General features: G+C 39.3%; 1 protein-coding gene across 3 annotated transcripts in view; it reads right to left on the bottom strand.

Annotated features, from left to right (window-relative positions):
* Positions 1 to 15,724, bottom strand: part of TEX10 (testis expressed 10) — a 55,255-nt gene that overhangs the window by 21,871 nt on the left and 17,660 nt on the right. For 2 of the 3 annotated variants that reach the window (XM_036401584.1, XM_036401592.1), the window contains exons 8-10: positions 14,825 to 14,960; positions 11,774 to 11,949; positions 10,888 to 11,065 (exon numbers count right to left, since the gene is read on the bottom strand). In XM_036401584.1, the coding sequence (XP_036257477.1) occupies positions 10,888 to 11,065; positions 11,774 to 11,949; positions 14,825 to 14,960 (490 nt within the window). The remainder of the gene's footprint in view (positions 1 to 10,887; positions 11,066 to 11,773; positions 11,950 to 14,824; positions 14,961 to 15,724) is intronic. The other variant, XM_036401601.1, reaches the window with a different exon arrangement.

Below are 15,724 nucleotides of genomic sequence, written 5' to 3'. Positions count from 1 at the left end.
CATGAATAACTGGGGACTGTATGCACTTTTAAAATGTGTTTTTAAGACAGCTTGTAAATTACATGTCAGACATCTGACTAAAAATTACCTGCTTTATATGTGGAAGAGAGGTAATAAGCATATTATAACTTCTCTTTTTTGTATAAATTATTACTGACAAAGGGAACCTGTTATCAAACTACATATGAGTGAGACCTCTCCAGTCATGTAGTCCAAACCCACATTAACTATGATGAATTACATCTTGTAATTTCCATAAGGTCACCCGCTCTCAGTGGGAACCTCTCTTTTGAGGTTTAGAATTGCACCTTTAGGTAACCTGCTCTGTACACCAAATGGTATTAAAAGAAAAGCTGAATCTAATTAACTTAAAAATTACTGCTTCTCCTGCCATTAGCAGAGCAAATATTTCTCAGTCAAAGCAAATGTGCAGTGCATTTTTTTTATCACTTGCTGCAAACTTTTAACTCCAGATGGACTTCACTACTTTAGTTTATGCTACTGTTATTTTCGGGTTGGCTGTATCACACAGCTGCAAAATAACAACTGCAGTTTGTGCACCAGTGGTTATTCCTCAACTGCAGACTACTATCTCTCTGTGCCTCCTGACCTGAACTAGCTAATTGATTTATGGTCCAGGTTTAAGGTGTTGATTTTGGCTTATACAGGCACAAGGAGTCTTTGGGTCATTTAGAGGTCTCTAGTAGAAGAACTCTGATGAACCTTGCTGCACTGATTTTAGAAATTATCCTTCCACTTGTTCTCTTATAAAACACACTGCACAAACTCCAGCACAGACAGCAATTCACCTGCCTAGCACTTGCTAAGCAAGTTTTCCTTAGAATTTGGATTGGGGTTGGGTTTTGATTTTATGGTTTTTAGCAATAAAATTGGGAATAAAGTGTGACTAATTTCAATCCTGAGTTCAGTCTCCAAGTATTTTTAAAGTAAAATATAAAAAAGCAAATGCAAGATTCACAGTTCTTCTGAGGCATTAATACTATCACCCTTTTGTTCATAAATCTGAGGGTTGTAACACTCGAGAAATGCAAGGTCAAGGGTTTGTGTTTTCTGTTCAAGGAAAATAAAATCCAATTCCTTCACTTTCCAGGAAAATCCTCTCAGCACCATCAATGGGAATACCTAGTGCAGAGCATTCCCAAAGCTTTACAGAATTATTTGAACATCGGCAAGACAACAGCCTGAGATACACAACTTGTACTGTACTAAGTGATCCTATTTTAAATTGATTTCATCAACCACTGATCAAAGATTTAAACCAAGCCCTCCCACAACTGTTTTTTTTTAAATTCTAGGTTATAAAATCATTGTAAAAGGAGTTTCCCCTCTATTTCTTTCACTGATACTTCTGTTCCACACAGAACATTTAAACAATCACAGGCACAGTCAGTAGCTGATTCACTCATTTCCTGAAAAAAACTAACTCCATTCTAGGCCTCAACTCTTTGAAAATTTATTAAATTTTAATAAAATTATTAAGTACAAATCCTCCAAATAGGTCAATGACTAAGTCACTCCATAAGGAAATAGGAAATCCATCTCCCCTCCAGATGAAGACAGTGAACACAAACTTTCTGCAACCTCAGCAACTGCTTTAATGACCAAGATACTATTATTAATTTATTATTTAATTGTCCTTCAAACACATCAGGAGCAGAAAACTTCTGGAGATTCTGTACACCCAGCAGACAAGCACTGCATGAGGATGGCAATCAAGCATGAAAAGGCTCTAGGACACCAGCTACAGGAACTCTGCCCATCTCTGATCCCCAGAGAAGAAACTGTTCTGGTTCCCATCCCAGAACAACTCCTCAAGATAACCTGTTGTAACTTCAAGCAGCTGCACAAAATATTATGGAACCCCAAGAACCAGAAAGGAATTACCAGGATGAGATGGCATTCACCATGGAAAAGAACTCCAGGGGAAGGCAAGAATGAATTGAACTAGCAGCCGTGAGCAATCTGATACCTGAGAACTTCCCTGACACCTGCAAGAGTATGGAGTGACAAATGCCAAGGTGTTTTTGGGGTTTTTTCAGTTGTTTTTTTGGTGGGGGTATTTTGGTCAACACCAGTGTCACACTTGGGAACAGACCAAAAAGGTTTCTGAAAAAAAATTTTCCATGATGCATCTCCTAGAAATCTTGTTAATGGAAGCTGCACATGAATATGAAAGACCCTGTAACACTTAGGAAAAACAACTTCCAGAAATCCATGCAGCCTCAGAGTAGGAACAAAGGTCCTTATATCAAGAGACAATCGGTTTAAAGGCAGGAGGTGGTAGGTAGAAGTGATCAACTCATACAGCAGAAGACATCACTGGACACCACTGGTGACTACTAAGGTACAACCCAGAAAGAGAGATGACAAAAGTCCACAAGCCTTCACATTATTTGTATGCAAAAGTACTTGGAAATGTAAGTTAATCAAGGCTACCCTGCCTTTTTTTTTCTCTTGACAAAGCAATTTGGCCACTTCGTCTACCCAACAGTGGAAATGACACAGCAGCACCTCCCACGTTTTGTTGTTTTGCAGCTCATCAGGATACAGCAGAGCAGCTCTTTTGGCATATCTAGGAGTTCAGTTAAGGCCTTGGAAATATGAGAAGCTTCTTCCCCAGTAGCCAAAATAATCACACTGCAACCAAGGATCATAAAGAATTGTTTCCACTGCATAAAACAGGCCTGAGTTTTCCTTCACAACCCAGGGCCACAGATACGTAGAACAGCACTCCTTTAGCACTTGTGAATCTTTCATTGTGATCAATCAGAAATTGCATTGGGAAAAAAGTCTTTGCTGATACACAGAGAAGTGTAGAGAAAAGGCTTCCTTGTTTCTTTTGGCTTCCAATTTTTAAGACCTGTGCTACCTATGACCTCTCAACACAGCAAGTTTAACATCAGCCCAGAGTTTATCTATCAACACAGAACTGTTCAGCTACTGATCAGCACGCATCAGAAGTGGGAGACTTCCACACAGATACTGCAGCATCCTTCCCTTAGCTCTAGGGGACCCACTGAAATCCTTCAGCACAGTGCCCAGGGGTCACTGTCTGAGCCCAGAAACAGTGCTCTGCTGATAAACCACATTGGGACAACACTGTACATGTGTGTCTCCTAGCCAGCCTTCTCACAGGACTGTTATGGACTCTGCATGTCTTGCAGCCAGCCAGCTGTGTAATGACAGGCATTGTCTGACTGCCATTTAAAATAGTGCTTACATGTTAAAACACCCATCAAGTATGAGGTAATGGATCACTTACGGAATTACCTATGAGCATGGAAAGTATGTTACGATACATCCCAAACACTTCCATATTATCATTGTCAGGAGCTGTGTGTATAAACAACAAAACACACTGAAAAGGGCAAAATTACATGCAAGTACCACACCAGGACTGTTGCACCTTTATGGAAGAAAAATATACAACATTTTCTCCCAGTGTAGGCATGTAGTTGCACTTCTGTAAAACATGTTCTTTTAAAACATTAAAAAGCTCTGTGCCAATATTTATCTCAGCTTTGGCACAGTTTATTCCTGTTCAGCTTTAATGAAAAATAATTTCTGTCAGATTGAAATGCAACTGCAATAAAGTATAAACTCATGTCCCTGCATCAACTTAATCAAATCAGTTTTGAGTTCTACTGCTAATGAAGATCAGCAGTCTCAGTTTTTATATCAGTTCTGAAAAAGACAGGAAACCATGCCTGTAAAAATTATGTTGAAATTGCTAAAAAAAAGGAGAAAAAACCAAAAAATTGAATATTTGAATACTTCCCCAACTGTATACCAATCTCATCATTCAGACCAACTTAACTCCAGGTAGTACAGGGCCTGAATGTAAGCTCCAAGAACAAGTGAGGGGTTTTTATCTTCCTTTTCCTCCAACAGGTTACCATGTGTAGCCACTGGTTTGTTAGTGTGAGTTTTTTGTTTTAACTTTCATTATCTCTTTTGAAGGATCAAGTCTTTCCATTTGAAAATGCAGCAAAATACAAAAAACATCTGAAAGGAATTACCAGGGATTTGAGGAAAAATATGAAGCCTATTTTAAGAAAACAACAATTTAAGCTATGCATTGTTAAAAGTAAGCCTGTCAGCTGCTCATTTGCTCCAGAGCTGCAGAGGTTGTCTGAAGCAAAGCACTGCTTTCAGATTATAAATGAGAGCACAAATCAGAAGAAACATTCACTAATGAGCAAACGGCATTTACTGACGGCGGCAATTGTAGTGCAGCAACATAATTCTTTTCCCTTTGATTAGGAACCTCACACTACAACCAACCTGGGGAAAAATTTAGGGCCTATATCCTTAAATGCAAGCTTGGACTTCTCCCTCTTTCTAGTCCTAGACAGTTACAAAACAGCAAGCAAGAAAAAGGAAATTTGGTGACCAGATGTGGATGAAGGAATGCAGTGTAACCCACCCCAGGGTCTGATTCTCAAGAACTACAGATCTTTTCTCATCTTTCAGCAAGGAAAACAGATCATTTCTTCACCCTTCATCCTCAGTGGTACCCCAACAGGGAGAAGCCAGCATTTTGAAAGCATAAAGGTTTAGTTTATTCAATACTGCCTTAAGCCCTCTTGTTACTATTTTAATACTTTCCTCCTTTACTTTTGTTTCTAAATTGAGGGGTGTAAACATACAGCCAGAAAAGGCACTTCAGTGAGCACAGACCTTACTATTGTTGCATTTTTCCCAGCAACCCATTCATAACTACTATACCTCTCTATAAATGTACAATTTTTGACTTATTCTCCAAGATGTACTGAGCTGACTTTCCATTATATACCATTTGTATATAAAAATTGAGAGTTTCCTCTTTGTTTTGTGTTATTTATTTAATATGAACTTAGCTTATGTTGGCAAAACTTTCATTTTATTGATGTCTTCTTAAAATAAATATACAGTTCTGGAGTATTTTCTACACTTTACTTACATGAGAATTACTGAATTCAGTTGTTCTATCAGTATTGCTAATCACAACAATGGGTTACAATATCCTCTCCAAGTTCTCTCCTGGTTGCAAACACTTTGGGGGAATGTGCTATTTTTCTTTTTCTTGACTACACTTACTCATTCAATAATTCTTTAATCAAGTAGTGTAGAAGGTCTTCATTAGCTACATTTTGTATTCTCACTGTGCCTCCTCATGCTGTATTGGCAAAGGCTGAAGATAAAATAACTAGGAAGGCTAAATAAAGAAAAAAATAGCATTTAATTACAGTGGAAATATCCATAAAGAACTCCGTTATAACCCTAAAACATCTTTGAGTCATGTATCTGAAGACACAGAATTTTACACCTCACAGCAAACAAATGTTAAAATGTCCATCTCAGTTCTAAGCACCAGATTCCAGAGGATAGCAGGAACCAACAGGCATGCCTGGGTGCTTGATGAGACACCAGCTGAGCTCCCTCATTATTGTCTGCAAAGCAGCAGAATATTTTAAAGGCACTACCTCTTAAGAGAAGAGTTAATTTACAGTTACATCAAGCAGAATGCAAGTTACCCCCAGGGTTATCTCAAACCTATGAAAACTTGGAACTCCCACACAATTTATGCCAGAGAGCACTCAGCTTTCATTTATATGGTATTCACCCTGCTCCTTTGCTACAGCAACAGAAACAACACTTGGCGAGACCCCAGCAGGGAAAGAGTCCCAAAAGAATAAGAAATGGCTGTTTGAAGCCATTGGAGACCTCATTTATGGACACTCTACTTCAAGAGAGAAATGCCATAAATTAACTCCCATTGTTTTTTATCTAGACAGTGAAATATTATCTGTCCAACTCTCTATTACAGTGAAATAATTTCCAGACACACTGTTCCAATGGATAAAAAGTTGTAAAACAACCATAACTATTATGCATAAATAAGGCACATAAATAAATCGCATTTCAGCTTCCTTATTTGTACTTCAAGGAATGAGAGGAGGCAGCAAAATTTTCCCATAAAGTCAGCAATCTAACTTCCTGATTTATATATTTGATCACAATACCATAATCTGCATTTTTTAATCCACAGTTCACAGAATAGAACACATAACAGTAAGTATGTAGATTATATATTAATCATCTTAAACACAGCACCATATACAAAAGGGAAGGAAAAAAGATAATTCTGTTTGCAAGAGTATCTGACACTCAATCACCACAACATCACAGAGTGGCAACAAAAAACAATGAGCCTCACAAAGGGGTTTCTCTGCAACTGCACCAGTATGGAGTTTGGTACAGCAGACCACTTTTTCAGGCAAACAAAGTAATCTACCTTATACAAGAACGTACATTACAATATTTAATACATTTCCACATTTGACAAAAATACTTGCCTCAAAGTCAGTCTTCCAAAAAGTGCTCAAAACATAAGCTCATGCTTTACTGCCTCCTTAAAACCATTTTGAAGCAGCCCTTCTGCCCTATTAATACAGGAAAGCAGGCATAGGGAGATTACACCAAAATTTTTTCCAGCTCTACCTCTGATACTGCTAAAGTTTATTACCTTAGCCCATATCAGGCCATCAATGATTCACATATTTCTTCACTTCCTGGAGAGAACTGTCTACCTGTCCATATCCATGGCCTCAAGGAATTACCAGAACTCCACTGTCAAGGCGAAGCTATGACTGGAATTTCAAGCCAAAGATCCACTCGTGCCATGTTTTGTATATTCCAAACCAACACTCAAACCATTTACCTTGAACTAGCAGTGAACTACTATTTGCTTAATTAATAGTTATTCCAATAAATCATAAATGAAAAATAAATACTGAAGATAACTCTTCTAGAAATGTGGCACACTGCATCAAGATGAATTGCTTATCTCAATATATCAAAATAGTTCCACTAAAAGATCCAAAAGAAATCTATCAGTAGATTTGATGCAAAACACTTTCTAAAATACTATCTGACCCTTCAATTTTTCTCCATAAATGTAAGCTTATCAGAGGCCAAATCAGAGAACTCATCTCCTGTCAAGAAGCTGCTGTCTCCCATTTCTCAGGCAGAAGTGCCAGACTGTTCACTCATGTCGCTCCGCACCCTCCCTCACCTGTATGACTTATACCCAAAACCCTGGCACACTTCCATCTCTCAGAACTCCACCTGCTTGGATTTATTGAAGCTACTTCCATCTCAGATCCCATACAGTAGGCACAAGGCAGGCATTTGAGGAGAACAGCAGGGAAATTAAGCCACTACAAGACCTTCTGATGTTCAGTTTCACCTGAAACTCACCAGCTGTAGCCACCCCAGTGACCTCAACACCAGCAATGTCTGTTCACTGGCACAGAGATCATGACCAATTAGTGCAAACCTGGCCATGTTCATAGCAGCATCCAAAATAGGGTGGCTGCATTTCAGCTCTCTTTTCAGAACAGTCCTTGGTCTGTGTCAGCTTCAGTGAATGTAGACCAAAAGTGCTACAGAAACCATTCTAATAATTTAACAGTATAGGTAACCAACCTCCCAGGGGCCCAGAAACCTTCCCAATCTATATGGAAATACTGCCAACATCATTTTGATTCTCAGCACACACAGCTCACTTAATGGGCTCCTACACACCATTTGGGTATTCACTTCACCATTGCAAAAATAAAAAGTGAAACTATTACATATTTTCAAAATTCACTTCTAATAAACAAAAAAAAAGCTCTGAAATGTAACACACAATAATTATAACTAATGTTACCACCTGATATCACACAGGCTTTGAACCATCTGGACACACTTACTGTTAGTTTTATAGTTTACACACAAAAAAACCTACGAGTTCCTTCAGTTTCTAATGATTGTTCAGGGAATAACTGCAAGTTTTATGATGATCCATAGGTACTCTCAGTGAATCCACCTTACAGTAGCTGGTCCCTGACAAGTACACACCGCTCCATAGGAGCAGTCTTGGATACATGTAAAAACAGCCATCCTCTGCCAATCAAAATAGCACGGGAATAAAGGCTGTTGAAGAAATTAAAACAAACCTTCTGATGCTCCTGAATCCATTCTATTTAAAGCCTGACTGATAAGTAGATTCCATAGAAGAAGAGAAATTCAGGGAGAGTCCCCGCTCAGCCCAGGGAACAGGAATGTACCGGAAGAGAAACAGCGCCATCTACTGACGGCAGCGGGGTACTCCGACAGGACGGCTCCCCGTGGATTTGGGACAGCTTCTCCGTCCAAGTCATAATCTAAAAGTACAGAAAATGTCCCACGAACCAGGCTGTGGCACAGAAATATGGAATTAAAAAAGTTTTTTATAGTACCATTCATTTGACAAACTTTCAAGTTTGACTCTGAGTATCGTAAGAGCTGTAAAAAATGACCAGGAGTTACCCAGTCTCTACTTCCTTCGAGGCTTTACCCTCCACCATCCATGCCCAAGCCGGCTGCCTGATATTAAGTATTTCCAATGAAGTATATTTGTATCCCCTTGCTACACAACCCATTCCTGTATGTATCTCTGCTTCCATAAAATTCTGCTACCACTCAAACCAAACACTCTGGTGACATTTAAAGGTCTGTATTTTTAATCCTGCTAAATCTGCACTCCCATTCCTTTTCAACAGTCTTGTACACAGCTGACTCCGACTTCTTCCCAGCCTTATCTACCTAAAATGACCATTTGTCAGTCATTCCCCATTATCACAACTGACAGACTATCATTATTTTCTCTTCTTGAAAATCCAGTCTGTCCATGTCATTATCTAAAAAAGAGCCACAAAAATGGATACAATAGTTTGGCTTGGTCTTTCTGATAAAAGATAGAAAACTGGTTCATTTATCCTGTGTGCAATAACTGGTTATGAAGCTCATAAAGCCCAGCTAAGGTTCATATCCAGAAAACCTACTATTGTTTCCTAGACTGTACAACTTATTTTCCAATGAAAAAGAAGTATCAGACTCTTCTGTTCTTGAAAAGTTAGTATTTACTTATCTCCCTATCTTTGCACCTTTAAATAGACAAAGCAACTTTTTTTGGACAACTGCCTCAGCCAAAAACATTTCTATAATCTTGGTTCCCTAAAGGCACCCTAGATGAATCTTTTAGGATAAAATGTTTGCCGCCATGATCATTGGAAAAATAAAAACAAAGAAAACTAGAAAAAAAAAAAAAAAGAGCAAAAGGAGCCTTATCTAATAAAACCAATGCTCAGTCAAGAGCAATCTAGCAATCTCTCTTTTTCAAGTGTCATCAAAACTTGCAGGCTTCCAGAAAGATGGACTGTCAGGGATTATCAATATAAAAGAAACACGCTATTGTAAGTACATCAGTACATTTTTCTTTCAATTAGTGATTTCAGATGGACTTCTTGATCTTGGTTGATTATCTACAGTCTTTGAATCCAAAGTAAGTTTAAAATGTGTTTCAAAATGAAAATCAAAATACTTCCTTTGCACAGGAAAACAAAGAATTTACTCCTAAATTCTGAAAACAAAGAATTTACTCCTCCTCTGCTCTCAGAATGTAACCTACTTCTGGTAAGAACACTGCCTTCTGTCTGCCATTTGCATTTTCTGCCAGAAGGATCAAATGCCCACAACTGACCTGCACCACTACGGTAATTTTTAGAAAACAGGCACCCCATTACTACAAAAAACTCCCACAATGAAAATCCACTAGGATCTAACAACAAATTAAGCACCTGAGTGCTTATTTCTGGCTTCAGTTCTTACAATGACTGTCTTTGAACTGGTTACTCGACTTTGCCACTGAGCTTCCAGTATATGGCAGAAAATTTTTCATTTTTAAAAACAAAATCTGATGCCCAGCTTCCCAAAACTAGACAGAATTTCACTTTTACAGCAATAATGCATTACAAATATAGGATATAAATGTCACCACTACTGCTTCCTATGTTAGTCACCTTATCCACATGTTACATAGCTAATACAAACAGGTCTGCATTTGACAGTACATTGTGTTGTGTCATATTTTAATTAAAAATGTTTCAGATCCAAAAAACATCAAGAATCACTTTAAGCGTAATTCATATAAGCTTAATTCCTGTTTGCTTATCCAAGGTTCCACAATGTTGAAAAAATGTATTTTTCCCAGAAGCAGCAAAGCAAAACACCCTTGTGAAATCTCAGCAAGCCCTGCACTCACTTCAGTGGAACAGCAGCTTTGCTCCCTGACTTCAAAGGCAAACCTACCCTCTTTCAAGCCAGGACAAAAAAAAAACAACAGCATTAATAATTTCAAACAAGGCACTTGCCTAGCAACTATAAATTGGCTATTTAGGTGTGGTAACTGGAGAAAAAGTGAGCTGAAAGAAAGCAGAACACGAGAAAAACTGATTGGTTGTTTTTCACTATCAGCTGTGTCAAGTTGAAGTATTCACAAGGGAAAGCTGCAATTAGTGGCAGAACAAAGACCACTGGTGATGATGTTCTGGGTAGAAGATGCTCAATACCATGCAGCCTTACAGATTTTGTAAGAGAGAGGCTAAAGCTGCTTTGCATCCTTACTGAAAGGACCTAGGTATTAAAAGCACTAATTTTTGTATTTCAAGATGAAAATTTTTGGCAGACTTCATGAATATATAAAAAGACAGTAAAATAATATGGATAGATGAAAACTTAAAAACATGGTTTAGTGGTGTAACTGGCAGTGCTGGATTAACAGTAGGACTTGGTCTTAATGGTCTTTTCCAACCTAAACAGCAGAAGGATTTTCTCAACAAGTATCGTAGAAAATCGGGCAGTGTAAAGACAGAGTCAGAGCAACAGGCCAACCACACCATCAGTCCCTGCACATTGAACTGAATTCCTGTGTGCAAACTGATCACCAAGTTCAAGCTCATGACTAACTCTTCCCACCCGGGGCCGGTTTTGGCTAGAGCCGAGCACGGCGCGCGGTACCTCATGTGCAGGATGCCGATGAGGGTGGCGGCGAGGTCGGAGGACATCCTGCCCATGATGCAGCAGCGGCTGAGGCAGGCGAGCAGGCTGGCGGGCAGGCAGGGCAGGAAGTACACCAGCTGCACCAGGCGCCGCTGCGCCTCGGCCGGCAGCAGCACCAGCGTGCCCTCGAGCGGATCTGCGGCACACAGCGCACGGTCAGCACCGGCTGCACCCACCAGCCACCCCAGCTACCCACTGATGTGAGGATGTTATAACCATATAACCATTATAACCAGGGGAAAAAATGGGAAGAAAAATAAGGCAATACTAGCCTAGAAAATAGGAGGCTTGGAGAAGAATATATTGCTCTCTACAACTAACTTAAAAGAGGTTGCTGCCAGGTGAGGGTAAGTCAGCCTCTTCTTCCAGGTAACAAGTGACAGGATGAGAGGAAATTGCCTTAAGTTGTACCAGGGGAGGTTTGGATTGGATAGTAGGAAAAATTTCTTCACTGAAAGGGTAGTCAGGCATTGGATCAAGCTCTCCAGTGAAGTGTCCAAAAAACATGTGGCATCTGGGGACATGCTTTAGTGGTGGACTTGGCAGTGCTGGGTTACCACTTGGATCTTAAAGGTATTTTTCAACCCAAATGATTCCATGATTCTCACTCTAAAATTTCCAGTCTATCATAACTACTGACTTGAAGAAAAGATCTTAATCTTTTTACTCTCTAGTAAATGGCACACATAGTTCATTTTAACCTTTAGGGAACTGAACCAATCTGCAACCCTACTCCCCACCCAGTCTTCAGGCTCATCTAGGAAACAACAGGATTTTCCACCTACTGCAAGCTGCCTACCAAGTGAGGGACAAACTTCCTCATGCTATAGTGTCAAAGTCTTACCGTATATTCGAGCAGCAGTGGCTTGTAAACTTTGCAACAATTCCTTGTTTGAACGAGAAGCAGCGGAATGAATGATATCAATGAGTTGATTGGAAAGCTCAGGATTCCTCAAGCCAAGCAGAGCCAGTTGCTGAGGTAAGCCAGCCAACCAACGAGATAAAACTTTACTTCGACTCCTAAAGGAAGAGGGAAGAATCAGTTGCAGAAAAAAAGATAAAACAACAGAAACCCACACAAACTTCTCTTCCCATTCTTGACTAAATTGCTTTTCTTTCTCCTTTCTAGGTCAAACTGAAACAACAGTATGGACTAATCTATCTTTCATAGGCTACAATTTCTATGTCACCCTGGCTTATCAAATCAAGTATCATTTAGAAACCAAAAGCATTTCATCAGCTTTTAACTAAAGTGATGATCACAAGAAAAAAAGCTGCCAAGTGCAAATTAAGAAGTTCAAAGTAGGTCTTTGAAGATGTCAACAAGAGTAGCATGATGATGATACAGATTATTTCACTCTCAAAGACCCGTCAATGAAAAAATTTTCAAGGAAATTAAGTATCCATGACACAAGAGAGAAGGGTCTTGCATAGAGATGAACTGCTCAACAGCAGAAAAAGCCTGGAGAACAGACCATTGAAGTGGGTGAGTTGGAGGTGAGGTCAGAGGTCTCAAATCACTTGACATGGAAATAGTGGATGGAAATAAAACATTTGCTTCATCTTTCACAGAAAGAAGCAGATGCTAGTATCAAACGAAGCTAGAAGGAGCCAGGATTAAACAAGCAAAAATAAGTTGGGTCTTGACAGAGCTGAGCTTTGTCACTCCTTGCCAGAGGATGCTGCAGTTGCTCTTGATTTAGACTGGTCCAAGGAATGATGAGAAAAGCTCACGATACAGACATGCACTGACTCTTATCAGTATATAAATGCATATGTGCACACACACACAGACACACACTACATATGCATATATACACACAGTGCACGGTATGTGTGCAGTGATTAGGGGTGAAGATAAACTAAAACATCAAGAAAAAACGTAATTCTGAACCATGTAATAAATCTGTCAATTTGGTTTTTTTCCACAAGGCAGCAACAGGCCAAACGCTCCTACTTTATCCTTTGAATCAGACACACCTAAAAAATAAACACATTCACAAAAAATTCTGAAAAATGCTCCAATGTGAATTCTGTTCCTCGTAGACTGTTCTTGACTAGCTTCTGAGAAAAAAAAATAAAAGAATGAGGAGAACAGTCAGAGGAGGGAACTACAGAGGAGGGAAGGAGCTACGACATCAAACTGAATGGAACAATATGAATGTCCAGGAGCTACTAAACAGCCCTCATTTTGAAGAAATTAAAAAAACTCACTTGTTCCTAAAGGAAAGAAATGGAATAGTGTAGTACACAAATATTATGTTGTCTTCAAATGTCTTGTCAGACCTAAGTGCAGTCATACTTTTTTGCAAAGAAGTTTTGAGATTTCGTTCATCTGTTACTAAAAACTGTCACAAATCCATGTAGAAGACTAAGAGGAACAGCAGCAAAACTACTGCTATTTGTGATGTCTAAAGATAGAAAGGTAAAGCCTTTCAGATGGTCATATAATCACATGAAACTGAAAGAGATGCTCAAGACTTTCAGGTAAGTACAGAGAACAGTGGTTATGTAACCTCAGGGAAATTAATTAGTATGAAGATCTCTTTTTCACTCTGTGTGAAAAGGGGAGAAAAATGGGCTACTCCCAAGTGCTTTTCCCTGTCTTTCATATTCCCTACACTTTTTATAATGTTCAGAGCATAGCACTAGATTATTTCTGGCTGTAGATCTAATTACATGTACTCAGGCATTACTACAACAGATGATGTAACAAAGCAAAGTAGTTGTAGAAAGGAACAATTTTCCCAAAACTTTACTCTGTTACCAGATGCCACAACTTCTGAGAGACCTGAGGGTTGATTTTTTCAGTGGCAGAAACAGATCACGTGCCCCAGAAAGTCAACTGTGTCCTGGGCTGTATCAAAAGCAGTGTGGGCAGAAGGTCGAGGGAGGGGATTCTGTTCCTCTAGTCTGCTCTGGTGAGATGCCACCTGGAGTCCTGCATCCAACTCTGGGTCCCCAGAAATAAGAAGGACATGGAACTATTGGAGCAAGTTCAAGGAGGCCATGAAGATCATGAGAGGTCTACAGCACCTGTCTTATGAAGACAGGCTGAGAGAGCTGTTGTTGCTCAACTTGGAGAAGAGAAGGTCTTCCCAGAGCCTTAGAGATGCTTTACAGTACCTGAAGGGGAGCTGCAATTCCCAAATGAGCCAGGAATGACACATACACATCAACACATGTTTAAGGTTTTTATGTCCTGGAACTTTTTATGTCCAAGATGACTTGGCTGAAAAATACATTCTAGAAAAGATTTGAAGACAATCTGGACACACTGATTAATGAAAAACTGTTGCAACAGCATTACATAGAGAGAATAATCTCCTCTTACTGACTACATCTGAAGCAAGTCAGGTATCTAAAAGCTGCCCATAATCTAATAGATCCCACGATGAATCAGGAGCCCAGAAGAACAAGAACACTTTCTTAAACCCAGTCTCTCTGGAACCACACCCCCAAAACAAGAGAGTATTTTTCTTAAGAAACTAAGTCAGAAAGGCTACACAGCCACTATCAGAACATCAACAGAGGCACTAAGTGACAAGCTCATGACCTCAGGATGAAGTGATGGAAATGCTCCATGTCTACAAGCTGCATGATCTTGACATGTCCACTGACTGCCACACAGTCAGTAACAATAAGTTTGTAGCAGTGTACTTCAAGCTAAAATTTAAGTCATTAACATCTATCTAGTACTTATGCTAAGATAGACAACTAAGCTGTTAAATCTCCATTTCACAGAGCACACAAACTTTCAAATTCCAGTGACACAGCATCAAAACAGATTCAGAATGAAGTTTTATGATATCTACACATAAATTCAGCATTCTCACTCCCCAAATAAATACACTATTTTGAAATGAAAAACAATATGCCTTTTTTTTTTTCTTACCTGATTCGTTGTGTCCTCAAATCTTCTTTTTGGTAAACTCTGCTAAAAAATTTCAAAAGCAATGTACGAACCGGAAAGAGCAGATTCCTTTGCTGGTACAGTGTATATACTGCTTTTATCAAGGGTTCCGTTGCTACTGGGAAAAAAAAAATCAGAAGTAATACTTTTTAATCTTCTGATTTTATACATGCACACACACAGAGCTGTGATCTTTATTACAACTGTTTACACTGTAGTCCAGAGGGAAGTACCAAAATGTTTTGAAGTAACTTCTGGACTGACTTCTAAACCATTCAAACAACACTTCTTGTGCAGCTTATGAAAGAAACAAAAAGAAACACAAAAGAATAGAGACAACATGCAAGTGAAAACTTCTGAACCTCCTGAAGACAGCTTGCAAGGTAGCTGAAAAGCAATTAATTCCTGCTTTTCACAGCTATCTTCCAATCCTTTTCCTCTAGTGCAGTAACTTCAGACTTATGTTCTCTTCTACTTCTGCTCCCCAAAACCTCACTGTCACAGTGCCTTCAGTTCTCTCTGCACTATCCCTTTCTCCCTGCCACACACGCACCAGCTCTCCCTGTCTCTGAACCAGCTGGCTCCAAGTTACACGTGCTAATTAACCAGAAAATAAATACCTCAAGAGGCTGCTGGCAAGACTCTGCAAGAACTGCTAACTACCCTGCAACCTTTCCTGCCCTGAAGCTCTCATCAACCATGTGCTATCACCAGACTTAACACAACATTTGAAAGCTTTACCACTGTAACCTAATTGGATAAAATTAGCCAGCAAACACAGAACTTACTGTAATAGACTGAAAAAGAGATCAAACATTTTCTGTGGAAACTAGGCTAATCACTGGATGAAAAAATTAACAAAGCATGGAAAAATACCTGAAT

Source organism: Molothrus ater, chromosome 1 (genome assembly GCF_012460135.2).
Source record: "Molothrus ater isolate BHLD 08-10-18 breed brown headed cowbird chromosome 1, BPBGC_Mater_1.1, whole genome shotgun sequence".
In the NCBI taxonomy this organism is placed as follows: domain Eukaryota; kingdom Metazoa; phylum Chordata; class Aves; order Passeriformes; family Icteridae; genus Molothrus; species Molothrus ater.
This window is presented reverse-complemented; position numbering and strand designations above follow the sequence as displayed.